Source organism: Neohortaea acidophila, assembly GCF_010093505.1.
Source record: "Neohortaea acidophila strain CBS 113389 unplaced genomic scaffold BDY17scaffold_2, whole genome shotgun sequence".
NCBI classification, from domain to species: domain Eukaryota; kingdom Fungi; phylum Ascomycota; class Dothideomycetes; order Mycosphaerellales; family Teratosphaeriaceae; genus Neohortaea; species Neohortaea acidophila.
Window position 1 is genome coordinate 1,499,766 of NW_022985511.1, and position 24,424 is coordinate 1,524,189.

The 24,424-nt window shown below is 56.8% G+C and overlaps 9 protein-coding genes across 9 annotated transcripts; 5 read left to right on the forward strand and 4 right to left on the reverse strand.

Annotated features, from left to right (window-relative positions):
• Positions 1-1,671: 1,671 nt before the first annotated feature.
• Positions 1,672-3,576, forward strand: BDY17DRAFT_321395 (uncharacterized protein; the record flags this gene model as incomplete). The annotated part of the gene is made up of 1 exon (XM_033736617.1): positions 1,672-3,576. One exon carries the CDS (start codon positions 1,672-1,674, stop codon positions 3,574-3,576), a length of 1,905 nt encoding a protein of 634 aa, XP_033593188.1.
• Positions 3,577-4,322: 746 nt separating this feature from the next.
• Positions 4,323-7,649, forward strand: BDY17DRAFT_308052 (LMBR1-like membrane protein-domain-containing protein; the record flags this gene model as incomplete). Its single annotated transcript, XM_033735165.1, has 4 exons — positions 4,323-4,752; positions 4,811-5,180; positions 5,298-5,337; positions 5,487-7,649. 4 exons carry the CDS (start codon positions 4,323-4,325, stop codon positions 7,647-7,649), a joined length of 3,003 nt encoding a protein of 1,000 aa, XP_033593189.1.
• A 506-nt stretch (positions 7,650-8,155) lies between these two features.
• Positions 8,156-9,902, forward strand: BDY17DRAFT_246241 (putative P450 monooxygenase; the record flags this gene model as incomplete). Its single annotated transcript, XM_033730713.1, has 5 exons — positions 8,156-9,044; positions 9,101-9,367; positions 9,426-9,656; positions 9,717-9,762; positions 9,818-9,902. The coding sequence occupies 5 exons, from the start codon at positions 8,156-8,158 to the stop codon at positions 9,900-9,902; spliced, it is 1,518 nt and encodes a 505-aa protein (XP_033593190.1).
• A 144-nt stretch (positions 9,903-10,046) lies between these two features.
• On the reverse strand, positions 10,047-11,456 carry BDY17DRAFT_246135 (uncharacterized protein; the record flags this gene model as incomplete). Its single annotated transcript, XM_033730703.1, has 1 exon — positions 10,047-11,456. The coding sequence occupies one exon, from the start codon at positions 11,454-11,456 to the stop codon at positions 10,047-10,049; it is 1,410 nt and encodes a 469-aa protein (XP_033593191.1).
• Positions 11,457-13,382: 1,926 nt separating this feature from the next.
• BDY17DRAFT_321400 (uncharacterized protein) lies at positions 13,383-14,466 on the forward strand (the record flags this gene model as incomplete). The annotated part of the gene is made up of 4 exons (XM_033736618.1): positions 13,383-14,013; positions 14,071-14,120; positions 14,176-14,185; positions 14,252-14,466. 4 exons carry the CDS (start codon positions 13,383-13,385, stop codon positions 14,464-14,466), a joined length of 906 nt encoding a protein of 301 aa, XP_033593192.1.
• Positions 14,467-14,832: 366 nt separating this feature from the next.
• On the reverse strand, positions 14,833-17,679 carry BDY17DRAFT_246105 (Sec39 domain-containing protein; the record flags this gene model as incomplete). The annotated part of the gene is made up of 1 exon (XM_033730695.1): positions 14,833-17,679. One exon carries the CDS (start codon positions 17,677-17,679, stop codon positions 14,833-14,835), a length of 2,847 nt encoding a protein of 948 aa, XP_033593193.1.
• Positions 17,680-17,858: 179 nt separating this feature from the next.
• Positions 17,859-20,288, forward strand: BDY17DRAFT_291804 (rab-GTPase-TBC domain-containing protein). Its single transcript, XM_033732721.1, has 3 exons — positions 17,859-18,227; positions 18,288-19,272; positions 19,383-20,288. Exons 1-3 carry the CDS (start codon positions 17,931-17,933, stop codon positions 20,162-20,164), a joined length of 2,064 nt encoding a protein of 687 aa, XP_033593194.1. The 5' UTR covers positions 17,859-17,930; the 3' UTR covers positions 20,165-20,288.
• Positions 20,289-20,626: 338 nt separating this feature from the next.
• On the reverse strand, positions 20,627-21,349 carry BDY17DRAFT_321403 (uncharacterized protein; the record flags this gene model as incomplete). Its single annotated transcript, XM_033736619.1, has 1 exon — positions 20,627-21,349. One exon carries the CDS (start codon positions 21,347-21,349, stop codon positions 20,627-20,629), a length of 723 nt encoding a protein of 240 aa, XP_033593195.1.
• A 1,440-nt stretch (positions 21,350-22,789) lies between these two features.
• BDY17DRAFT_82791 (UAA transporter) lies at positions 22,790-24,336 on the reverse strand. The gene is made up of 3 exons (XM_033738746.1): positions 23,902-24,336; positions 23,063-23,847; positions 22,790-23,008 (listed from the first exon to the last, which is right to left on the reverse strand). Exons 1-3 carry the CDS (start codon positions 24,057-24,059, stop codon positions 22,797-22,799), a joined length of 1,155 nt encoding a protein of 384 aa, XP_033593196.1. The 5' UTR covers positions 24,060-24,336; the 3' UTR covers positions 22,790-22,796.
• Between the last annotated feature and the right edge of the window lie 88 nt (positions 24,337-24,424).

Here is a 24,424-nt window from a genome sequence, read left to right on the forward strand (position 1 = left end):
TGTACCGTACCGCCTCGAGGAAGCAATTCCAACCTTGTCAACAGCCTATTCTTAGATGAGCAGATGTGTGAACGCAGCGGGAGGGACTGCTGGCATCCATACTCTGTGCGTATGGTTTGATTGAGAAACCCGGGAATTGTGACCGCTGCCCTCTGAGCTCGCATCGCAAATAGCGCTCAGCTCCAAGGCTGCCGTGTGACATGAAATGGCGCACTTTGCAGGAGGATGCAACGCATAGTGTACAACGTCACGCCGGCCCGCGGTAGGAGTTGGCGTCATCATTGGTCAGGCTAACCGCCCGTGACCCAACATGGCCCACGGGGATGCGGGGACGAGTGATGCGTCAACACGAAGACGAATAGCAGCGCTCTGACTCCACGGTGGTGCAGCTTTGCTTGGCAATCAATCGACATCGGAGGGTGGAGGCTGGGAAACGACCGCCCTTTCATGCCCGAACGATCTCACGTGGAACCAGTCAAGGAAGCAGATCGACGACGTAAGCCAATAAACCGCGTGGGCGCTGGAAAGCCCCTCGTTTTACGGGCAGCTGCCCAACCCCGGGGATGCAGGCAGGTTGGCAGGATGCTCGGGAGCTGTCTTGCTTTTTCGATGCCATGAAACCCGACACCCACGTCGCGTGCATGCAACTACAGAGCTCGGAGATGCAGGCCGGGAGTGCAAGTTTCGAACGGCGGTTTGAGAGAGGTTGCACTGGGCGTCTCGCCCTGCCCAAAATGCAGCGGGATGCATGAGGGACCCGCCCTGGCGTTGATCTTTCTCACGCGAGCCGATGGCCATGCTTCCAGGCCGAGTGCTAGTGAATAACCTAAATTGAATAGAGTCGAGAGCCATGGCATGGTGTGCCCGTTGGGAAGCCCATAAAGCGCGGCACGCTGCACACCAGCTCCGGTCGAGGGTACATAATGAACTGTCATCCGTTGGTACTCGTTTCCAGAACAAGGCGACCTTGGTGAAAGATCATCGCTCTCTTGGCTGCAGGCACAGCCTTCGGCGAAAGACTGCAGACCGCTTATCCTTGCCTCTTCGGCCGGCCACGCATCGACCGACCACCTATTATCGCCGACCGAACGCCCGAGGGGCGAAGAGCGGGAGGTACGCGCACTTTCTCGCAACATCGCTGCGCCGCTTCATCCATCGCCACTTTCTACACGTCTGGTATGCAGAAATGTTTCTAGAATCCCCCACGCGTTGCGACGTCACGCAGTTTCCGTTAGTCAGCGGCTTTTACTAACGGGAAAAAGGGCCGGAGCTTCCCGAACCAGCCTTTTTCTTCAGCCACTCAACGCATTATTGGCTCGTTCCGGGCCCGTGTGTTCCTGTCCACTCCTTCGGCAACCACCGCGACACAACATCCCCATCCTCATCCCTTCTCTTCGCCATCCGCCGCCATCCCCGACTGAGGCACAGCTGGTGGAATCCTCGACGGCAGTGCATTCGGTCGGCGCGCACCCCATACACCCACGGTGGCGACCATCCGCATTGCTCTCACATCGCATCATCTCCGACACACACCGCTCATCAGCAAAAGCATGCCTATCATCACCACCACAACAACACCAACCACACTCACCTAATTTGATCGCAACTCACTCCACTCACACGGCGCTGTCGTAGGCCCACACTGACCCCTTCCGACGCCTACCCTACGCCATGGACGCGTTACCTCCCGATCCTTACGCCGCTCTCGGTGTCGCCAAAGACGCCACCGCCGCTGCGATCAAGGCTCAGTACAGGAAGCTCGTCCTCAAACACCATCCCGACAAGATCCAAGACGAGGCGCTGAAGCAGAACGCCGCCGATGAATTCCACAAGATACAGACCGCCTACGAGATCGTGGGCGATGATGTGCGACGTCAGCGATATGACGCGCAGTGCAGACTCGTTGAACTCCGGAGAGAGATGGAAAGGGAGAGCGCGGAAAGAGGGTATGCCAGCATGAGAAGTTCCGGCTTTCGCGAGCCTCCGGAATCCCCGCGAAAGGGCGACTTCTACGCACGTACTGCCCATCGGTCGGGTCGCACATCGCCGCGTTTCGAGGAAAGACGCCCAGCGTATACCGAGTACTTCGACTCTCCGAGACCGACCTCGCGAAAAGACGAATCCTATGAGCCGCCCAAGCGTTCCTCCCGGCGCGAAGATCCCAAAAAGTCGAAGACGTCTTCACGGTCAACGAAAGAAACCGAGCGTTCGAGCAGAGCAGAAAAGACGAAGCGCTCCGACAAGGACGTGCGGAGGGAGCGCGAGCAGAAGAAGTTTGCCTTCACTACCGTGGAAGACGAGCCGAGCAGCGACTCCGACCCCTACGAGCGCACTCAGCGAAGGATGCGCGAAGAGGACGAGCGGCAACGGGCGAGAGCGGTGGCGGAAGAGGCTCGCCGCAGAGACGAGGAGGAAGCCGCCGCTGCCGCCTTTTTTGGAAACGACCGAGCCCGCAGAATGTGGGACCCCGATCACAACGCCGACTACAAAGCGAAGGAGAATCTCGCGAGAGAATACATGGCCGCTCGTAAGGTTCCCACGTTCGAACGACGCCCGTCAGGCCCTATTGGGTATTCGACGCAAGAACGAGGGGAGTTCGAGAGACGACCTTCTGCGCCCGTCAGCACTTCGTATCAAGAGAGGGAGGCATTCGAACGCCGGCCCTCCGCCCCGGTCGCTTCTATGCGAGACAAGATCGAGACCATCAAGCGCGAGGGCAAGCCATTGATCGAGGTGCGAAGGGGGAGCGGCCGGCCAACGCTGGCCACACGGGATTCCAGTCGCAAGAAGTCATCGCGGGAGAAGGATATTCACATTGTCGACGAACCGGCGCCAGAGCCACGGCGACGCGCACCAGGACTCAACAAGACGCATTCGTCGCCGGACAACATTCGACCGCCGTTTGAAAGACAGCGCTCGAACTCGCTGGAGCGCGAGCGCCGCGCGCCACCACCTCCGTCAATGAAGCGTTCCGAAACCATGCCTTACCCATCTAGCAAGAGCGAGGTCCGGCGCAGAGAGCCCTCGGCGAGGAACTCTTACCCCACTCCGGAAGCCACTCCCGAACCATCCCCGCTGTCACCGCTTAGGACGGCGAGCTACAACTATACCAGCCAGGACGAAGTGGTGGCGTCTCCGGAGACGTATCAGGCCCCATACCAAACGATCACTCGCGAGCCCTCCCCCAAGCAACGGATCACGCGCAGTCCCTCGCCCATTCGAGAACCACGCGAAAAGTCACGAGGTAGCGCTCTGAAGCACGAAGCGACCCAGCCACCATCCAACAAGCGCATGACAAGCCGCTCCTATTCCTACGCGGAAACATATGACAACCCCGAGCCCTTCGCACGGCCGCCGCTCAGCCGAGAGAACAGCGGACGGCTCTTCGCCGAGATCTCGACCACGCAGAACCAGAGAACGCCTTCGAGCAAGCTGTATTCGCCGCCGGCGGATGAGATCCGCTATTCGCCGAAAGCGCGACCCGAAGACGTCAGGACTGCGTCTGGTAATTACACCATGAAACGGTCGAACGAAAGGCCGTACTCGAGGAATGGTCAGCCTATCTCGGTGAGGTAGAATGGCCATACTCCACGCGCGAAATCGACCGGATCCGTCCTTGCATCGAATGGTGCTTTTCACCATCTCCTCTTCGGAACATACCATATTCTTTCAGCTTCTCGAAATGCCATCGTGCGTGGCATCATCAGCATCAGCCGAGTGTGCAAGCTTCACACAACTGTGCCCAGTGAAAGTAACTCTATCACCAAAGAGGGTCGAAAGATCACATTGGGTCCCCGCTTGCCAAATGCCATTGCGACAGAATGAGCACTGGAAGAAGGGTTGTACGGTGGCACGCCTTTGGAGGGTGGGTTTGGATAGGATTGTTCGAGGGCAGGGATGGCCGTTGAGGGATCAGAGACACTTCCGCTTTCCATCAGACTATGATAGCTCCTTTTAATCACATTTGGCTCAACTCCACCGTACTCCCTTTGTAATGTAGGCGTTCCAGAGCAGCTCTTTCTTGGTTATTGCTACGACATAGTTTGGGGAGAGATCACCGATTCCGACTTCCTGTTTGAGGAGGTTTGGCCGAATCCGAAGTGTTACGTCAACAGCTTCATCTTTGTGTCGATTGTAGGAGACCTCAGACAGTCTTGCTTAAAGATCCATCCTGGCACGAAAGTTCCTTACTCTGCTTTCACCTGCATATGCAGTCCTGTTTGCCTCGAAGCTTGCGAGTACCACGAAGTCTACAATCAGTGACGCAGCGTCAGTTATTGTCCGTCGGCGTCAACACGCATAACAGCATCCAGGTCGCCAGAATGTCGGGAGCTTCGACGAAGAGACAGCGAACGCATCCCCACTACGAACTCCTGTACCACCCCGGCATTCCTGGGCGCGGTGAATTCGTCCGTCTGGTGCTCGAAGCAAGCGGCGTGCCGTACACCGACGTTGCCAATGAAAGCAAGGACGGCTACTCCAAAGTGCAGCAATACTGCATGGACCAATCCAAAGAGTATACAGGAGACGAGGCGCCGGTCTTCTCCCCGCCGGCGCTGAGAGTGCTCAAGGCGGGCAAGGACGGGAAAGACATGGTCATCCATCAGACGCCGAGCATCTTGCTGTATCTCTCGGAGCGAACGGGAATGGTGCCGGAGGGGGACGAGGAGGCGAAGGTGTACGTGAACGAGGTGGCGCTCACGGCGTTGGATCTGAACAATGAGGTGCACGACACGCATCATCCACTCGGAAGTGAGTGCAGTCATGAACGCGGGTCCGGCGTTACGATTGATTACTCATGATTTGGCAGACGCGAAATACTACGAGGAGCAGAAGGAGGCTGCGCTGAGCAAGGCGGAAGACGTGAGGTCGACGCGCTTGCCCAAGTTCTTCAGCTACTTCACGCGAGTGCTGGGCTACAACGCGGCGCAGGGAGGAGGCAAGTATCTGGTGGGCAATGCTTTGACGTATGCGGACACGACGGTCTGGCAAGTGGTGGATGGCTGCTTCTTTGCCTTTCCCCAGGAGATGAAGGCGCGGAAGAAGGAGTTTCCCGAGTTGCTGGATGTCTTCTACAACAGCGTGAAGAACGAGGAGAGGCTGAAGGAGTACCTGGCGAGCAAGAGGAGGCTGCCGTATGGCATGGGCATCTTTCGCCATTACCCGGAGCTGGATAGGCAGTGAGCGGAGGGCAACGAGCCGAGTCCATCACTTGATGGACATGACTCCACGTAGATTGGGAAGCAGTGCGTAGACATGAGAAGATGGAAATGTCATCAATGCAACACTGATTCCAGAAGGCTGGCGTCGTTCCACACGGACCATCCCGATCCGGCGGTGCTGCGTCATCCTCCTCCGGGGAGGCTCCAGCCCACGTCCACCCAACTTCAACCTTTGGAAGCGTCTTCTACATAGACCCATTTGCGACATCTTCCAACATCTCTGGCACAGAGAACGTCTGCCATTCCTACCTCCATCATCTTTAGCCTCCTCCATCATGGAGCTCCGGCACCAATAAGTTCTCCTCCACCACACTCTCGAGTCCGCTTCCCCCGAGACCACACCACGCCATGGCTTCCGCAGCCTCCATCATCTTCTTCGTGGTAGCATTGTTGGCCATCTGCGCTGCCACCCTCCTCCTCATTCGCCACTATCTCCGCCTTCGATCCACCCCCTCCTACCTCCTCATCCCCGTCTTCCTCGGCCTCGCGCTCCCATGCAGCATCATCCTGCTTGTGCCCATAGACTTGGCGTCGGCAGACGGAAGTGCTGCGAGCGGCATCGTCTTGCCGGAACGGATAGTCCTGGTGGCATGGCGCATCACATACTGGCTCACCTTCCTCCTGACCTGGTGGCTGCTGCCTCTGTTGGGCGAGTATTGCGACTCCGGCTACCGAGACCCGCAGAGTCGAGTGATATACTCCTTGAGGGAAAACGCCCGCTACTCGCTCATGGTGCTCGGCGTTGGGGTGGCCGGTCTGGTCTACTTCATCCTTCAGAATGGTGTCCATGGCGCGAGCATCAAGGGCATGGTCATGGCGTTGGCCTATGCTTTCGGCTTGATCCTGGCCATAGGTCTGATGGGCCACGGCCTGGTCGCACTACCGAGACGCCTCTACAAGGCGGCAAGAGTCGGCGATCGCTTACGCGGATTGCAGATGCAGGCGCCCAAGACAAAGGAGAAGCTGGACGACGCAACGGAGTCGCTGAACACCCTGGAAGACACTGTCATCCAGCTCAAGCAGCGGAAACACGGCACACCCAAAGATTTGCAGGACTGGATTGACGAGCTCGCCGATACTACCTCACCGCCTGGGCCCCGAGCTGGCGCCGCCGCGGCCATCCACGCAACAAATCCTGTCATCCCGGCGGTGGTGACGGAGCGCTACCTCGCCGATTTGACGAGGAAACTGAAGCGAGGCCGACACAAACAGGCACGTTTCGTGGACGAATGGACGAATCTGTGCCAGCAAGCACAGGATTGCCAGACTATCCTCGATGCCGCGTCTTCGCAAAGACTGGACTTCAGTCAGGTCTCGCCGCATGCCCGAAGCTATTTGAGCCGGCTCAAATTCGTCACTCCAGCGATGCGGTATCAACTCTATGCTAGGGTGCTCCCAGTCATGCAAATTGCAAGCGCCGCCTTCCTCGCCATCGCGTCGCTTCTGATCATCTGGAGCGAAATCGTGCGCTCGTTTGCGCCGAACATCTCGATCGTCGGGCTCACTGTTGTCCATCACCCCAACTCGGACACTGGCAAGATTGGTCTGGCTGGCCAAATCATTGCCGCGGCTTGGCTACTCTACATGGACGCCTGCGCACTCTACGCAATCTCCGACGTCAAGGTTTGGGGCAATCGCGCACTTGTGAAGAGAAACACCTACGCCGAAAGCGCATGTTGGTACAGCTTGCAAGTGGCCAAGCTCACTGTGCCGCTCAGCTACAATTTCATCACGATGCTCCGACCGAGCGTGTACGAACAGACGTCATTCTACAAATTCTTGGGCCAGCTCATCAACCTGACGCCTCTGGGCAAAGGCTTCAGTGCCTTCTTCCCCTGCTTTCTGTTGATTCCGGTATTGGCAACGGCATTCAATTTGTATGGCAAGGTCAAGAATGTGTTTGGTTTTGGCATTCTCGAAGACGAGAGCGACGAGAATCCATCGGGATTCGGCACAGGGGGATGGCGGGAAGGACGCGCTCTGATTGAGCGAGAGCTACAACGGAGAGGTGAAGGGGCGGGCACAGTTGGACTGCTGGATAGAGATGCGTCTCTGGACCTGGAACGAGGCGCAAGAGGCACTGCTGCAGCCGCAGTACCGACGCCGAGAGCGCCGCTCATCGAATCGCAGCGCGATGCTCCCATGCCCTCACATATCCAAGAAGCACATCGACAGTTCAACTCCATCACTAACCAGGAGGAAGTCGTGGACGAGAACGACAACAGTGCTCGACACTTCTACCAAGACTTCACGGAAAGGGTAATGAACACGATCGACGGCGTGGATCGCCCGGACTGGATGCGCAATCTGGGCAGCGGCTTCAAGAAGCCCAAGTGGATGCAAAACGATGACAGGGATGACGAGGGCGGATCGAATTTGAAGAAGTGGTTTGGGGGAAGAGCAGAGGGCGGCCGGCTGAGGCTGTGATCGCCGTTCCATTGTTGGCAATGATGCTGCTAAAGTCGTGTTCTATCTGAAGAGCAAAGCCGTACCCGGCTATTCCACTCGTCTTTCGGGATTTCCGGACATGCTATTGCTTGCATCGGAGACGTGAAGTGAATGCTGGAGTCACGCGGCGAAGTTCGGCAGATGCACTTTCGCGACTGCCGAGAAGCTACACGCCCCAGACTCCAACCAAATCACGGCAGTTCGACTCTCACCTTGCCATATCGCATGCAGACCACTCGCGATTCGTCTTTGCATAGTCAAGCGAGTCTGGATGGCCAAACCAGGCCGCGATTCCAACTACCGTGCTCCATCAGTGTGCTGCAGAGTCCGAGTAATCTGCCGCGAGTCTCGCTGTTCACAAGCCACCCTGGTTGTATGAAGTATGAAGAGCTCCCTCAAGACATCTGCTCCTGTTTCGATACTGTACTCTCCTTTGCCTCCCTCTCTCTCTCTCAAAGGCTATCTATTGACGTGACTGTGTCAACATGCTTTCCACCGAGCTTCTCCCCATTCTATTTCGCTATTGGCTTGCTCTTCCTTTCCTTCTCCTCTTGATCCATCTCGTCTCGAACAAATTCTATAACGGCCTCCAAAGATATCCCGGCCCAACGCTCGCAGCATACACGAACTGGTGGCGCTTCTTTGAGAGCCGCCATCGCCGAACCGAAAAGACACACATAGCCCTTCACCGAAAGTATGGAGACATCGTCCGGCTCGGACCCAATGTCCTATCCTTTGCAGACCCTCGAGCCCTGAAAATCATCTACGGCCTGAACAAAGGCATAACCAAATCCGACTTCTACCCCGTCCAGCAGGCCGTGGTGAGAGGACAACGGCTTCAATCGCTCTTCAGTACGCAGGACGAAGGGTACCACGCGAGGTATCGGCGCTGCGTCAACCATGCCTTCTCCATGAGCAGTCTCGTCGGCTATGAGCCACTGGTCGACCGCACGACCGACGCTTTCATCGAAGAGACGAAACGCCGATACTGCGACGTCGGTCGAGCGTGCAACTTCAGCAAATGGCTGCAGTTCTTCGCCTTTGATGTCATTGGCGAGTTGACATGGAGCAAACGCATCGGATTCGTCGATCGAGACGAAGATGTGGATGGGATTGTCAAGTTCATTGGCGACTTCCTCGCGTATGCTGGACCCATTGGGCAAATGCCGATTCTGGATCTCATCTGGGAGAAGAATCCCGTTAGGTTGCTGTTACAAAAGTGGGGGCTCAACAATACCGTGTTCCCTGTGACGAAGTTCGCTTTGGATAGGAATCGCGAACGAGCCGCGGAGATGGAGAAGATCAAACGGGATGGCCGAGTTGATGAGCAGTCGGGGAGGGGCGTGGACCTCTTGATGAAGTTCACTCAGGCTCGTGAGTTCTCAGTGGCAGCTCATCATTGTATCTTGTCTACTGACTGTTGGTTCCAGAACACGACCATCCCGAGTTCATGACCGATAAGCAGGTGCTGGCTTCGTGCACCAGCATGATTTTTGCCGGCTCCGAGACGACGGCCATCAGCCTTAGCAGTGTCTTTCACTTCCTACTCACGAACCCTCGCGTCTACTCCACTCTCATGAACGAGCTCGACGAGGCTACAAACGCCGGCATCATCGCAGACCGAGAGAACCAGAAGGTCAGCTGGGCCGAAGCGCAGAAGTTGCCCTACCTCGATGCAGTGATCCAGGAGAGCTTCCGTACGTCTTTCAATTCCCTCTTTGACCTTCGCCTGCCATTGACAACGAAATTTCACAGGTCTCCATCCAGCAGCTGGTCTCCTTCTTGAGCGCGTAGTGCGGCCACAAGGAATCGACATCCTGGGTCACTACATCCCAGGCGGTACAATTGTCGGCTGTAACGCTTGGGTCGTGCACCGCAGAGTGGAAATATTTGGGCAGGACGTGGATGTCTTCAGACCGGAGCGGTGGCTGGAAGCAAGCCCTGTTCAGCTCTCGCAGATGAAGGCTACGATGTTTCAGTTTGGTGGTGAGTTGATGCCGGCCTCGTTCAGGAAGGGGCATGAACATACTGACTCGTGGATTATAGCTGGGGCTAGGACATGTCTTGGAAAGAACATCAGCACGCTCGAGATGTGAGTTTGCTTTGCGGCACTGTGCTTCATACATGCAGATACTGACAGAGCTCAGGTACAAAATCGTGCCCACTTTCCTACGCAACTTCGAGATTCGCATGGAAGAAGGCGAGAAGTTTGCGACGTTTAATGCTTGGTAAGAATTCCACGCAGGCCACTCGAAGTACACTCTGGCTAACGTTGCATTGCACGACAGGTTTGTGAGGCAGCTCAACTTCAACACCACGTTCAAAGGCAGAAAAGCGGTTTCATAATCCCTCTTGCTCGCTATATACATAGCCAGCCTACTCGCTCTCGCCATTCGGCGGCGTCACAAGCTGCGTAACCTGTCGTCTTCGATATCTGCAAGTCGGCCTCCCACAGAGACATTCCTTATCCAAATCGTCCCAATATGTATTGCCGTAATCCACGGTAATCTCGTCCCCGGCCGCGATGCCGTCCGACACCAGCACGCTGCGCTGCTTGCCCAGCCACACAAACCGCTCATAGTGAGTGTTGGGCTCGCAGGAATGGTTGATGAAGCGCGTATGGTTGCCCTTCCTGCCCTGCCAGATCTGATAGCTCGCGCGCTCCGTCCGGTCAATCATTACATCGAGGCCTCTGATGCCGGTGGTGAGCTCGCCCACAAACTCGCCCACGGCCCAGCCTTTCTCGAATGCGCCGCAGGCGATGAGCCCGTTGTTCTTGCCATTTGCCGTTCGGAAGATTTGGACGGGCGCCAGGCTCGACTTGGGACTGCCGTAGAGGTTGGCGTAACAATTGCATGCGTTGTCCGTGGGCGTGGAGGATTGCTTTTCGCCGCACGATTGACACGTGAACTCATTCTCCGCGTTACCGCTCACGACCGATCGGGGATCGTAGTCGCCCCAGGCTTCCTCGTCAATGACGGAGTCGGGAAGATGGGTATAGGAGAAGTTCTTGTCCCATTTGTGATAGGTCTTTGGGAGGGGGATGGCCTCATTGTCGGGGCCGTTCACCACCCAGTCGTGCAGATGGCCGGTGTACTTTGGTGTTGTCGGAGCATCGACGATGCCGAGGAGTGTTCGCCAGCGCGGGTGAAGGGTGTCGGCTGCGACTTCGAAACGGTGCTGCAGGCGCCGGAGAGTCTGAAAAGTGTCCTCGGTGAAGGAGACTCGATACTTGCAGAAGCGATACAGACCCATGCCTGCAAACACCAAGGCCGACCAGCCGGCTGCTTGCTTGATCTCATGGTAGCCCCTCCAGATGGCCATCTTGTTGCGCAATTCCTTCTCTGTCCAATTGAAGTCGGAACATGCCTCGCAGATGGCGGCCTTCCTGGCCTTTTCGCGGGTGATGGTTTGCGCGAGCTCCGCCACTCGATCGTCGAAGCAGGTGATCCAATGTGCTTGCACAATGACTTCTAGAGACCGGCATGCTTTGGTGGTTTGGCTGATTTTGCGCGCAAGCACGCTCATCCGGCCGAATGCGTCTTGTGCGCTTCGAGGGGCGAGTTCGTGGTTTGCATCGGTCAACAATCGGGGCTGCCTACTCGACTCGATGGTCTGCCATTGTGCGATGATCTCGGTAGGGTCCATGCGAACGCCGGAAAACAACGAGTCCCAGATGCCGTTAATGAGCTTCTCCAGGCTCGAGGGTTGAAGAGCAGGGTTGTCGGAGATCCGCTTCTTTTGCTGCTGGACATTCTCTCGGACATCTCGCCTTGCTACGGTCATCGTGGTCGGCGCAGCTTCGTCGATAGAGTCCGGCGGCGCGGCCACTTCTCGTCGCCGTTTCCGCGACCTGGCGTCTTCGTCCGGCGGTGGCATTGGGATGGGCGAGTTGCGAGCAGGCCATGTGCTAGGCTGCCACGCATTTGACGATATGCCTTGCTCGTTGGCATTAGGGTGGAAGCGGGTTGGGCTTTGAGGAGTGCCATTGGCCCGGGAGATGGCAGCAGAAGCGATGGGAGTCAAGGCTCGACCAATGTCAAGAGAGGCTACTTGTACGTCCCTTGTTGGGGCTTGATGTGCATGGCTCTCTCCTCCCGCGGTTAGATGGCAGGATAGGCGGAGAGGTTGTTGGCCTGGGGTGAAGCCACGGTGGAGGAGTTGATGCAGCACGGCGGGCAGTTGCGCGCTGACCTGGGAGGCGAGTTGCTGAGCAATGCCGTCAACATCCGCCGCGCATTCCAGATCGGCGAGAGGTAGAGACGCGTGCAATGTCTTGCCTGCCGAAGATTGAGGTCTCGCCATTGCCGTTGAGTCGGATTATTGCTTGCCCAGGCTGGATGGATTGCCGCTGGGCAGGCATGAAGCTACGCCATGGGAGGGCGGATGGACAGTAAGATACGATAGGTCGTGGATGGGATGATGCGTGAGGCCGGGCTGTCCACTTTGCGTCTGCTCGGGCAATGGGAATCGCGTTGGAGTGAATGTGTGGTGGCGTTGGGCGATGACGAGGTGGCAAGGCTTAACTCCAGGCACGTGACTGCCTCCGACCTCCTTCAATCCATCTCGTCTTGCTGTCTGCCGCGAACTGACAGCTGCTCGTGACACGCCCGGAAGGACTTCCACCTTCCATCATTGTCTTGCCCGACCTCGCTCAATGGGCTGTGCATTGGTGCAGCCTGTCAGCCACGCCGTCGGTAGCCAACGGGGGAGGGTCTGAGTGTGCGACGGTTACCCAAACGCTTCCCTTGTGCCATCCACCAGCCATTCCAAGTCTCACACGATCGAGTGGAGAAGGCGGAGAGAGAAACCGGCCTGAATGTGGCGTAAATGACAGAGAAGCATGTCAAAAGGCGATTGAAAAATCGCAGCTCGCATATTGATCATCCGCGCACGATCAATGGTTGCATGAAATGCCGTCGGTTTGACTTGCGCAAGGGCAGTCCTGCACGTCTACACACCCTCGGAGTCTCTTCCGGACCACCTCGAGCCACTCGAACTCCTCGGTGCGGCCTGTCAAGTGTCCAGGACGTGCTGCCGTGCCAGGTTACCTCAAAGTCTGACAGGCGCGTCGTTCGCGCGCACGTTGCACCACAGCTATCGAGTGAACGCTCGCGTACTGCCTTCGTTGGCTAGGATATACAGACGGAACTCACAGAACCACAATTCCCGGAGGAATGCAGTCAATGCGGGAGTCTCTGCACAAGTAGCGCCGCAGACGCACCATCACCACATCCACTCAGATTGCATCGCGTCGCCAAGCGTGCATCATGTTGCACAGGCCGCCAATAAGAATGCCATCCACCACGATTATCGATGCTGTATGGAGTAAGACGACAGATGAAAGCGCCAATCGATGCGCAGATTTGGTCGGATCAACGACACCCTCTTTCCCGCACTTGCATCACCCGTCGAGCCGCCTCGACGATCGAGTCTTTGTGCGGGAGCAAACGCAGCGCGCAACGCCTCCATGACAGTAGGTGCCGACCCGAATCGGAGTGTTGCATGTGCGCCATCCTAGAACAGCTTGTTGGGGTGGGTTGGCATTCACCGAAGCATCATGCATCACCAATGGTAAATACCTGTACGGGAGCTCTTATATCCTCCAGGCAAACATGGCCTCGTTCGTCCCCACCACTTCCTTTCTCCTACCCTCCACGACCTTTCCTTTTCTCTTCCGCAAGTGTGTGCGGTGTGTTTCGGTTTGTCGTCATGGACCCTTCGTACGCATACTCCTTTGGCTGGGGCGAATGTCCCGATTATGCCCCAATGTCGGATGAACAATGGAAGGCACGGGAAAGAGCTGCGTTTGCTTGGGAGATTGATGGCAGTAGTCAAGGCTGCTGGGTGTCCCCCGAATGCCTTCAACACTACCCAACAATGCCCGTGCCGTCAGGAAGCGCAGACTCGGCATGGAGTGGCTCAAGCATCTCCTGCCCTCTCGACTCAGGCACCGGCACCAGCTGTTCACATGCACAGGTCGCTGCTCAATGCACCGACTACCACTTGCTCGTAACCGACTTCCCAGATGTGTCCTCCTCGCTGCAACAAGCACCGCAGCAGCCGATGGCATTTCCTCCATCGTCCTCACAACAACCATCGACACAGACGCCAATGCTCCAGCTGACCACGCCCTCCCGCACTGCTCATCTACCCCCATTGGATACATCCAGCACGAGCACCTTGTCTCCGTCAACATTCTGTCCGGCTGAACATTCGCCGGAGAGGACTACACCAACGGAAGAAGACGTCGATGGGCAGACAATCCGCGTCCAACAGCCGCGATTCGAAGCAGATCTGTACACGGCGCGGTGGGTTCGTGGCGAGGGCACCGGTCGTGCAGGTACGCACCCCGACATCGTGCATGCTCGCAGGCGTTATCGTACTAACGCATCGACAGGCTGGTGCGGCTTCTGCAGCACTTGGCACAAGTTGAAGGACTCTGCCTTTGTAAGTCGACGATCCCCCATCGCTGTCTCCATGCTGACTCTCCCGTGAACGGCAGTGGTATCACAGTACGTATTCGCATGATGATGAAGCATAAGGAGGCCTGCAACCGCTGACGGACAACACCTCCACAGTGCACTACACACACGGCATCAGCTACGTGACCGGTCGGCCGCTCGAAGGGCCACGGAAAGTGGCGCGAGGCACCAAGACCTCGCAGGTCCTGTGCGGGCGCTGCAATAGGTGGATCGAGGTCGGACATCAGACCGAGCGCGCTCGGACAACCTACTTTCGCCATGCCCATAAATGTCACACGACGCAGGATGCGTTGCACAAGACCTCTCGCTAGCGCATGTCTGAGCTGATGATGCAGTGAGCTCTGGGAAGGCCAGCGCGCAACGGAGGGGCTTGGGCTGAGGACATGATACTTGAGTATGCAAAATGGATACAGGCATGAACGGAGGCTGACAGCACGATGACAGAACATCGCTTTGATTTTGAGTGGGCGGGGAAAGTGGTGTAACAGAACGGCGGGCATTCCGAGTGATCTGTGGATGATTGCGCTCGGGACGTAACTTGTATGATTGTAATACCGGGTATGGTGGTTCGGTGCTGGTGTTTCTTGGGTTGGCCAGCCTTGAACTGATGAGGATTCGACACAACAATAATTGAATTTGATGCACGCCTGACTGTGGGAACTTGCGGATGAGGATACTCACGTCTGGTCCTCCCTCGTATGCTGATGCACGGGCGTAGCGCCGAGTACCCAACCGAGTCCGCTCGCCAGTCCGCCAGAAACGACATTCGTGACCATGTCGCGTTTTCGCACCCGCTTCTCGCCCTCCAATGTGCCGTTGTCGTGCACCAAACTTTCCACGCTGCTTTCCAGCGGATCGTCCGCCGCGGAGCTCACGCCTCCCCGTAGCGGGAATGCGTTCTTGCTCAAAGCGTGTGCCGCGCTTCTCGTGAGATCGAACATGCTGACCGGGGCTTCGTTGCCACTTGGCTTCCCACTCATCCGGCCCATCTCTCTTCGTTTCTGATTGTAAAGCAAAGCAGGCTGCTCTCCTTGGATTGTGAAGTTGCCTGGGATCGAACTGCTGCTTAGACGTTTGTCGGCACGATCGTCCAGGTGCTCTTCTGCTTGTTGCTGTGCGAGTTGGAGCGAGGTCATCTCTTCCTCACATCGCCGCCACGCGGCCAAGATCTCCGTCAGGGCTGACACGGGAGCCAGGAGTAAGGCGAGAGATAGCAGTTCGGTGCGTTGTTCAAGCCGGCGAAGTGACGGAGAGGAGGATGTGGCAGGTCGGAATCTGCCTGCCAAGAAAGCAGCTCGCCACGACGTGTCGTCTTCGGCTTCCACCGCCTGTGAACGGCTACTTCCCTTTGATGCGTTGCGTGCATGCTTGGGCTCTACTGCGCCATCGCTCGAAACTTTAATGTCTGCACTGGAAGGCGTGAGCCGATTCACGATGTATGAGTACGCCGTTTCGAAGTCATTTTCGTGTAGCGCTGCCTCGACAGCCATGAAGGTCACTCTCCGTTCGACAGCCTTCGCCACAGCGTCCGCATCCCGGGCACCACTGATAAGACGATCTGAATCGTTCGCCTGCGACAGTCCGGCCGTGATGAAGTTCCGAGCGATACCTATCAAGTCGTCCAGCTTGGTGTAACTGCCTTCGTTTTGATCAAGTACTTTTTCGAGCAGCGCGACTGGGTCGTGACTGACTCGAATGCTCACTGGTTGGAAGGGGATGCCGTGCTGCAGCGTCAACGAATAGAAGGATAGCGCGTGGGTAGCAGTAATGAGGGCTAAAGCTTCGCGGAAGGCAGAACTTCGAGGGAAGTATGAACGGAAGGCCGAAATGATGTCGTTGGCCTTCTTCATGCCGCCCCGCGTTCGATTGCCATTGGTGGCTCCATCGTAAGCCTCCATTGTCTTCGCCAGGACGATTTGCTCAACATCCGCGTGAGACAGAATGCCGTCGGATGATTTGAGATACAGATCAGCGGCCAGGACATAGCACCCAGTATCGATGAAGGACTTGAGAAGCGTTTCTTCAAGATCTTGCCTTGAAATTCTTCCGAGCACACCCTCGCTCGTATTGGTCTGTTTGTCGGTGCCGCCCGCGCCCCAGTCCCATAGCCACAAGACCATTTTGCGATCGGCGGTCCACAGGGCTTCGTCGCGTCGCCCGCCGGTTTTCGAGAGTGATCGCAGTAAGCTCTGAAGGACTGCCGTCTGCTCTTCTGAAGTGGCCTGGAAACGCAATTGCAGCACTCCCTTTGGCGAGATGGGGTAGTTCAGGGAGGAGAGCACGTGCGCACTGTAAATCACGGTCTGGAGAAGCAAATAGTTCTCGGGTGTGGGCGTCGTGATGGGATGACTTGGATGCAGCAACGCCTCCTGCGCGAGATCGAGTGAATGCGGCAAGCTCCCAGGGCTTGTATATTTTGGCAGGGCATCCGCGCTAAAGTCTAGATCGTCAGGTGCTGCAAGATCAAGTAGCACGGCGATTCGAGACATAACAGAGTGTGCCCTGCGGATAGTGTCGATAGTGTCGTCTTCCACCACGTAGCAAGCAGCAAAGGCCGTCTGGACGTAGCGAGTTCTGAGCTTCCGTTGATCATCGGCATCCAGATGGGGAGGTTTGGCACCCAGAGTTGAGCCACCAAGATCGACATCGTCCGGTCCGTCCCACGCTTCTACAGCACGTGTGATGGTGGGAAAGTGAGTGTGAGATTGCAGCACCATCCATTGGAACACGGGGTCCCAGACATGCTCACTCTGTTCCACGCCAGCTGCACTAGCATCGCCAGTGTCCTCAATACTCGAGTCGTGCGGTGAAGACAGCTTCCTCCTTTTCCGGCCAGTATGTCCATACGCCCACGGGCCAACCAAGCCTCGAATATCTCTGCCAATTTCATTGTGCTGATCTGCTTCCACCGTGAGAGAATGGCTCAGGAGGAAGTCGACCACCTCCTGCGCATCTAGCTCTTCAAAACGTGCCAGAGTCATGGGTCGAGGCGGGGTGTGTGGGTAATACTCGAATTGAAGTCGTAGCAGAGGAAGCACGTATCCGATGTACCAAGATGCCAGATTTTCGTGGTGAGGCAGGAATGGCTCGACTAGCTGCGGCACCAGGTTCAGAAGGCCGGTCTCGGAATCCAAGCGCAGGGCTCGATGGCGTAGGAAATCGGTCGCAATGTCGTCTGTTGAATCGGGTGGTGTGGAGTGTGCTTTGAGAGGCAAAAGCTTCGCTTTCTTGACCCTTTTCCTCGCCTGCTCTTCATCCAAGTCTTTGACTGGGGCAAGGTCGAGGTGGACGTCCCCGCGGTCGTCATCTCTGTATGCGCCTGATATGACCTGATCGACAAGTGCAGTATATTCTCGGGGTTCCACGCTTTCGGGCAGATAGGTCAACAGGACGCGGAGGAGGAGCTCGGGAGGGAGAGCATCGTGGCGCAGAGCTGACAGCGAGTGGAGTGCCTTGACGTCGGCTGCGGAAGCATTATGGATGGCCAGAAGAGTGCATTTCGCCGGCGACAGGCCCTCTGCCATGCTGCGGTCGTGATAGTCAGCCTTGCGGGGGCGTTGCGCGATGCATGAGAGCGGGATGGTATGGGGAGACGTGTGGAAGCATGAAGCCAACAATTGTGGAGGTGGCGTCACTCCAGAAGCTCGACACGCGTGCACGTGACGCCGTCGATGGAAAGCCGGGAGTTCAATGTAGAAAGGCAGCCTAACCACACTCGTCCGTCATTTCATTCTTGAGGAATGGAGTTGCATTCTGCCCGCGCCATCGTTCAGTCATGCGTTCGCTCGAGGAGGCCAGGCGGAGTTGGCAGGAGGTGAGGCGGTGCACATCATTGCCGCAGCTCAAGGAAGCCGTCCGCCTCGATGGATCGTCATCACTTGCTACTGAAGGAGGCCGCTCGGCCTGCTGGAAGGCTTTCCTGCTGTTCGAGAGCCTCGACCTATCCGTGTGGCAGGAGACTCTGGCTTCATCCCGCTCGGCATACAACTCGTTGCGCGCCCACTTCTCGCGCCATCTAGACAACCCCGACAGCGTAGAAGCCAGCTACGATCCTCTGGCGGAGGAGACCGATGTAAGCACGTCGTTGTAGCGACAACCTCCATCCCGACGGCGAATGGCTAAGACTTGAAAGGCTTCGCCATGGGTGCAACTGCGGAAAGACGAAGAGCTCCGCGCCGAGATCTTGCAGGATGTCGCGCGCTGCATGCCCGAGAACCTCTACTTTCGACAACCAGACACTCAGCAGATGCTCCTCGACATTCTCTTCGTCTTTTGCAAGCTTAACCCCGACATTGGCTACCGTCAGGGCATGCACGAACTGCTCGCCCCCATCCTATGGGTGGTGGAACGAGATGCCATTGACCTTGGGGGAAGCAGCAAGGCCATGGGCGAGGACGCCGTCATCACCAACGTCTTCGACGCAGATCACATCGAGCACGACACTTTTGCTTTGTTCGGCCAGATCATGCAAAGCGCAAAGAACTTCTACGAGCAGAGTACGATGCTGGGGAAGGAAAATCCGATCGTCGTCCGCAGTCGAGTCATCTTCGTCGACCTGTTGTCAAAAGTTGACGAGCGACTCGCCCGTCATTTGCAAAGCATCGACATTGTTCCGCAAATTTTCATGATGCGGTGGATCCGTCTGCTCTTCGGCCGCGAATTCGCCTTCGACGATCTGCTGACGATGTGGGATGTAATCTTTGCGGAAGATACAACTCTGGAAATCGTCAACGAGATCTGCTTGGTCTTGTTGTTGAGGATTCGATGGCAATTACTGGAAGCAGACTACAACGCGGCGCTCGCTCTGTTACTCCGCTATCCCGACCTTGCAAAGGAACCGTTAGCACAGACGTGCGTCCTTGATGCTTTGTACCTCCGAAGGCACATGGATGCACACGGCGGGAGCTACTTGGTCTCCAAGTATTCCGGAAGATCACTCCATACTGGCCGCCCGGTGACGCCACCCGCGTTTCAACGAAATGTGACGACCATCTCAGGCCTGAGGGCCAACAAAAGCTCCAGGCCCATTACTGCTAGCACTCCTTCTTCTGCCCGCGATATTAACAATGTCCTTCGGTCGGCTGCCAACGACATATATGCACGTGGTGAGAAGCTGGGTAAGTTCCGTCCACTCCTCCGAGGCCGTCCAAAGCTTCCAAACACTCCGTCAAACATTTGCCGTAGACGCCAAACAACGATTATGGCTGACCAGCATTTCCTCGTCCAGGCATCGGAAAGGCCGTTCGCAGTGCTGTGGAAGAGGTCCACAAGCGTGCACAAGAAATCCGTGATGCACCGACTCCCACGCCACCCGTATCCCATCGCTCTCGAGGCTCGTTTAGCGCAGACTCTGCTCTCCGAAGGGTCAAGGCGCTCGAAGACCGCAATCGGAGCCTTGCGAAACTGCTTGAAGGCGCAACATCCGAGCTATGGGCTTACCAGAAAATCGCCGCTGAGCGGGCCAGCGATGGTAATGAAGGTACTAAGGACGACGCTGGCGTTACAGACCTTTGTGCCGCGATTGCCAAGGTCCAGTTCGTCCAAGTATATTTGAGAGACCCTAGTCTGCAGCTGTCAGACGACATCACTCAAGAAAGCAACACTGTGGACGCGCCGAGTCACACCACAGCCGAAATTGGGGTCCAGGAGAGCTCCTCGGGAAGGAAAAGCAGCTCAACACAGCCTCGCACAATTCCCGACCAGCCCAGGATTCAGATAGATGACCTTGCAGATCCATCCAGCTTTGAAGACGCCGCAGTGCCTCCCGATGGCGACTCTAGCAAGCTCATTGCTAGCAGCGGGTCAGACAGCGCGAGCGTGCAGCCCCAAATGACACCGGCGCGGCAGACCGAGAATTCTGCGAAGCTCGCGAGGCCGTCGCTCGAGCAGAGTCCATTCTCGTGGATGCTCGAAGAGCAAAAACCGCAATCCAGCAGCGCCAAAGGACAGACTTTCTCCCCTGGGCGAGGGAAGAGCAAAGGATTTCTCTTTGGAGACGAGACGCAATAGAGCAATGTCGTCGGACTAGAGTCCGAGGCCTTGCGACAAGTTCTAGACCAACCAATGTAGATCCACCCCCAATCCAGGCAATGCAAGCTTCTTGCTTTTGGCTCAGCCTCGCATTATTACGGCCGCAAGGGCCGTCTGCACTCTGCACTCTGCTTTTTCCTTTTACTCCTTCTCTCCTCCCGTCCTCCAAGTCACTACATACCTGTATTGAATCAAGTACCAAGACATAGTCGTGAGGCTTCTTGGTGTATGGGTGTAACGGACTTCGCGCGAATCCTCGCTACTGTTTGACTCGCTGCAGGAGTCGTCATTTCACAGAAATGGGTCGTGTCGCATTCTTGTAAGTCTGCATAGTCGTTACAAAAGACCACCATCTTCGCCATCCTCCTGTGGAAAGCTTATGCATCGAGCCCTCGGCACGGATCGAGGCGCACGACAACCCGCCAGCAACGCATCACGCCGTCAGAACAGAGCATCATAGAGCATTCTGCAAGGCCCATCAAATAAGCTGACAGGGTAGATGAAGCCCAAGAGCACGCTCCGGACCTCGACCCAGCTGGACAAGTGAAGGTCCTGCAGCAAAGTACAAAGCAGCGGGCGGAAGAGGTTGCTGCTGGTGCCGGTGGTAACGCTGATGATGAAGACCGCCCACAACGATGCTTCTGCCGACTGCGGCGTCCGCAGCGCATTCCGGTCGAGGAGCCATGCCTCGGACCACGCCGCTTCCAGGCCTCTCTGATATCTGTCGTCCCTGGCGAACACGGCGGCATCGGTATGCTGGCCCTGGTAAATGGACATGGAGATGCATGCGATGCGGAGGTAGTCTTGCAACGGAGAGTCGCAAGCGCCAGCGGCTGTTTGCTCGTGAGACCGAAACGTCAGGTCCACCAGCAATTGCTGCAGCCTGGTCTCCGTGCCCTGGCTGATGAAATCGAAGCACGAAGTCCTGCTTAGCAGCGCCATCAGACTTTCGGAGATATAGACGCGGCTTTGCAGAGTCACGAACCCACGAGGGATCGCGAGAGGGAGTTGTGGACGGTGTTCGTGCGAGCCGTCTTTCGCATCGAGGAAGGAGCCGAAGCCGGGACTCGTCCCAGGGATTCTGCCGATCGCTGTTGCCCTGCCTCTGTTCTGGGATGGAGAGGTTGGATCTCGGGCGTGGTGAATCAGCTGCCGAGCGGTCATGTTCAAGAGGCCTGAAATCCACACCACGAGAGGTCTATGTGCCTGCGCTAACATGCTATCCAGATTAGGGTCGTGAGTCGAGGGTTGTACGAGTGGGGACGAATCTGTCGGGCCCGGGGACGGCGGCGTTCCTCTCGTTGCGCCATCTCTCCTGTCCTCACGATTGCGCGCTCGAGTGACTCTGCTCTGGGCCGCACTTGCGCGGGCGGCCTGCGCTCGAACAATGCGGCGCGACTCATTGCTGTGACGGCCTCCCTCGGAGACTATGACCAGCGTTGAGACTGGAGAGGAATTCGCTGCGGCTCGTCGACTCAAACCTCCTGGCGAAGTCTCTGTGCGCTCTTGCATCTGTCATGCGCATGTGTGCATCGAATCGACGAAGTCGGTCGGCAATTGATCCGGATGCGAAAGGAGAAATGTATCACGATCGATGAGAGTGGGCGAGGTCTCTTCGAACAGAACCCAAGCTTCCTCAAGGCCAGTATTGTGGTGTGGCAACGAGCGCATGCAAAATGTCAGCGGCAGCGGCAGCAGTCCCCTGGGATGCACAGAAATGGGAGCCACGCTGTCGGGAGGGTTGAGCTGCATGGCAGCAGAAGGCGCAGCAGCAGCGCACGAACAAAACCGGACACGAGGACTCAAAATGATAGCGCGATTATTCATTGCTCCTGCCCGGGCAAGCGATGCGGCTCTTACGCCTGCTGACAAGGGAAGTTGTAAGGATAGACAGGCGAGGCTAAAATGCACGCGACTCATGTTTCCCTGATTTGCCTCACGTCGATGCATCGCCCGAAGGCACTGGCGTTTGATCGGCGGCGCACCAGACAGAAGCTTAAAAGGACTAGGTCGATCGGGGATCTGCCGCTTAAAGTCGGGTTGGAGCAAGCGACCAACCTGCCTGCCGCGTTGATAAGCAATGCGCTCTGCAATAGGGCTGCGTTTGCCCCATTCGTGCAATGCGTCGAGCGTGATTGCCGCGCGTACGCGAAGGAACGCATTGCATCTTTCGGGCAAGGTAACAGAGCGTACGTACGTTGGTGACGCGCCAACTCTCCGAAACCAACGGAGGTAGATTAGGTAAAGTGCCTGAATGTGCATGTGTGGGGTAGCGGCGGAAGGTTTAGTATCAAGACCTCTCTTTAGCCGTGGCAAATGATCGGATGTATGCCCTATCGCGCTCTCGTATCTAAAACAATGGCCCTTGGCAGCGGACAATGTGCGAAGTACCTCGTATTGATCGGAAGCAGCGTGCCGTCCGGGGCCACCCTGGTCGTCAGCGCAAGTATGGGCGAATACGAGCAAGCACGTCGGAGACACTGCCCAAGTCCACCTTGCGATCCTGGCTCGGGCGCGGCGCGTTCCGGGCATTTCAGTCACCGTCAGTCCGCGAAGGGTGTTGGGTGTTGGCGTGGAGCAGTCATCAGAACGAGTAAAGCCAACTCCACGCTTACCGTTGCTTATTACCCGCCTTAGCCTTCTTCTCGCGCTTGTTCAGCTCCGCCTCGATGCCGATGCCCCCAAACACCAGCCCAACCCCAAGCCATTGCATTGCACTGAGCGCGTGCCCGAACCAGAGCACCGAGATGATCATGGTCAGCATCTTCCTCGTCACTGTCACGGTGACTAGGAGAAGACTGCCGAAAGTTGACAGGGTCATGACTGTTGCGTTGTTAGCGTCGTATCGTTGCCGTTCTGATGAACAGGAGCACGCACAAATGAAGACTTGACCCATCGCACCGCAAGCGGCAAATCCAAGAATGTCCCGTGCGACAGCGGGATGGCGTTGCATGAAGGAAACGGCTTCGGAGAGTTCGCCTGCACTCTTGGGATCCGTACCCAGCAATGCGCCGAGCCCCGTTTGCACGAGGTAGGGAGAGAGCAAGAGGTAGCAAGACGTGAGGCACGTGGACATCAAGTTCAGCGCGCACATCATCTGTTTCCCGCTGTAGGGCCGGAAGCGAGCGTAGATGTCGTCTTGTGTCGAGTTGGTCAGACCGTCGAAGAGCAAGTTGATGCCGAGCAGCATCAACCCGTACAGGCTACTGCCTTCTGCGCCTTTCTTCTTCTTCGACCCCTCGGATTGATGGAGAGTGAAGATGGCCACGCCCGCGGTCACCAGAGCGACGACGGCGTACTTGTAGAAGGGGTACTTCTTGCGGTACAGGGTGACGTGGAGGAACATGACCGGCAGTAACTTGCATGACTTGGCCAGAATGAAGGTGATGTAGTCCACATGCTGAAGACTGGCGTACCCGAACGGAGAGGACACGGCTGAGACCACCGCGACCAGGCTCAGCGCCCACGCTATCTGCCTCGACGGGAAGATGGGAAGGTCGGAGGACGACTTTCGAGACAGTGCGGTGTAGATGTAACCCACGGTAGCAGCGAAGGCAGATTGGAGGGTGTTCATCACGACCGGATATTTGAAGACCTCGCGTCTACTCTCCGTGCCATAATTGGTGGTGGTGATCCGTTCTTGGAGAACGCCCCAGGTAAGGCTGAAGACTACGATCAGCTTTATTCCGTTCCCACCGGTTTGGGGGACTGCTTACAACGAGGCATAGATGCCTCCTACGCATATGAGAAGATTGAGACCCGTAGCGGAGGGAGGTTCTTTGTCGCGGTCTTGAACGGTGACGTCTTGTTTGCCACCGAGCTCCGGCAATCGGCCATTTGCATGTCGCTGCCGGACACCTCCATTTGCCGTCATGGCGAGAGTTCGATGTCGGGGGTGAAGTCCTAGTTGGGTCCAGCAAAATGAGCGAGCAAAAACTCCAATTGCATCAGGATGTCAGCGTTTGGAGATCGCAAACAAAAGAGTGACTTGGAGTTAGATTTCGGCGTCCAATTGATCTCGGCTGCTCCGGTCACAGATTCGTACTTGATGAGGGATATGAAGGCTCGCACAGCTTGAGGTGTTCACAGACGGAAAGAATGCTCTCCTGATTGGGAATGACGCTAAGCCGATTGCGTCGCGGGCCGTTGCGTGGACGCGGGTTGCCCGGGGCTACGACGGGACGGCTTGATCCGGACGTCATCAAAACTTCGACTTCGCGACGATCGACCGCACACGCC

Bases quoted from the DNA above. Each gene is read 5' to 3' on its own strand.
- BDY17DRAFT_291804 (XM_033732721.1), top strand. From the start codon at position 17,931: ATGCGTTCGCTCGAGGAGGCCAGGCGGAGTTGGCAGGAGGTGAGGCGG. The intron at 18,228-18,287 runs GTAAGCACGTCG...AAGACTTGAAAG, and splicing joins CTCTGGCGGAGGAGACCGAT to GCTTCGCCATGGGTGCAACT. The intron at 19,273-19,382 runs GTAAGTTCCGTC...TTCCTCGTCCAG, and splicing joins TGCACGTGGTGAGAAGCTGG to GCATCGGAAAGGCCGTTCGC.
- BDY17DRAFT_82791 (XM_033738746.1), bottom strand. From the start codon at position 24,059: ATGACGGCAAATGGAGGTGTCCGGCAGCGACATGCAAATGGCCGATTG. The intron at 23,848-23,901 runs GTAAGCAGTCCC...CGTAGTCTTCAG, and splicing joins GGAGGCATCTATGCCTCGTT to CCTTACCTGGGGCGTTCTCC. The intron at 23,009-23,062 runs GTGCGTGCTCCT...ACAACGCAACAG, and splicing joins GATGGGTCAAGTCTTCATTT to TCATGACCCTGTCAACTTTC.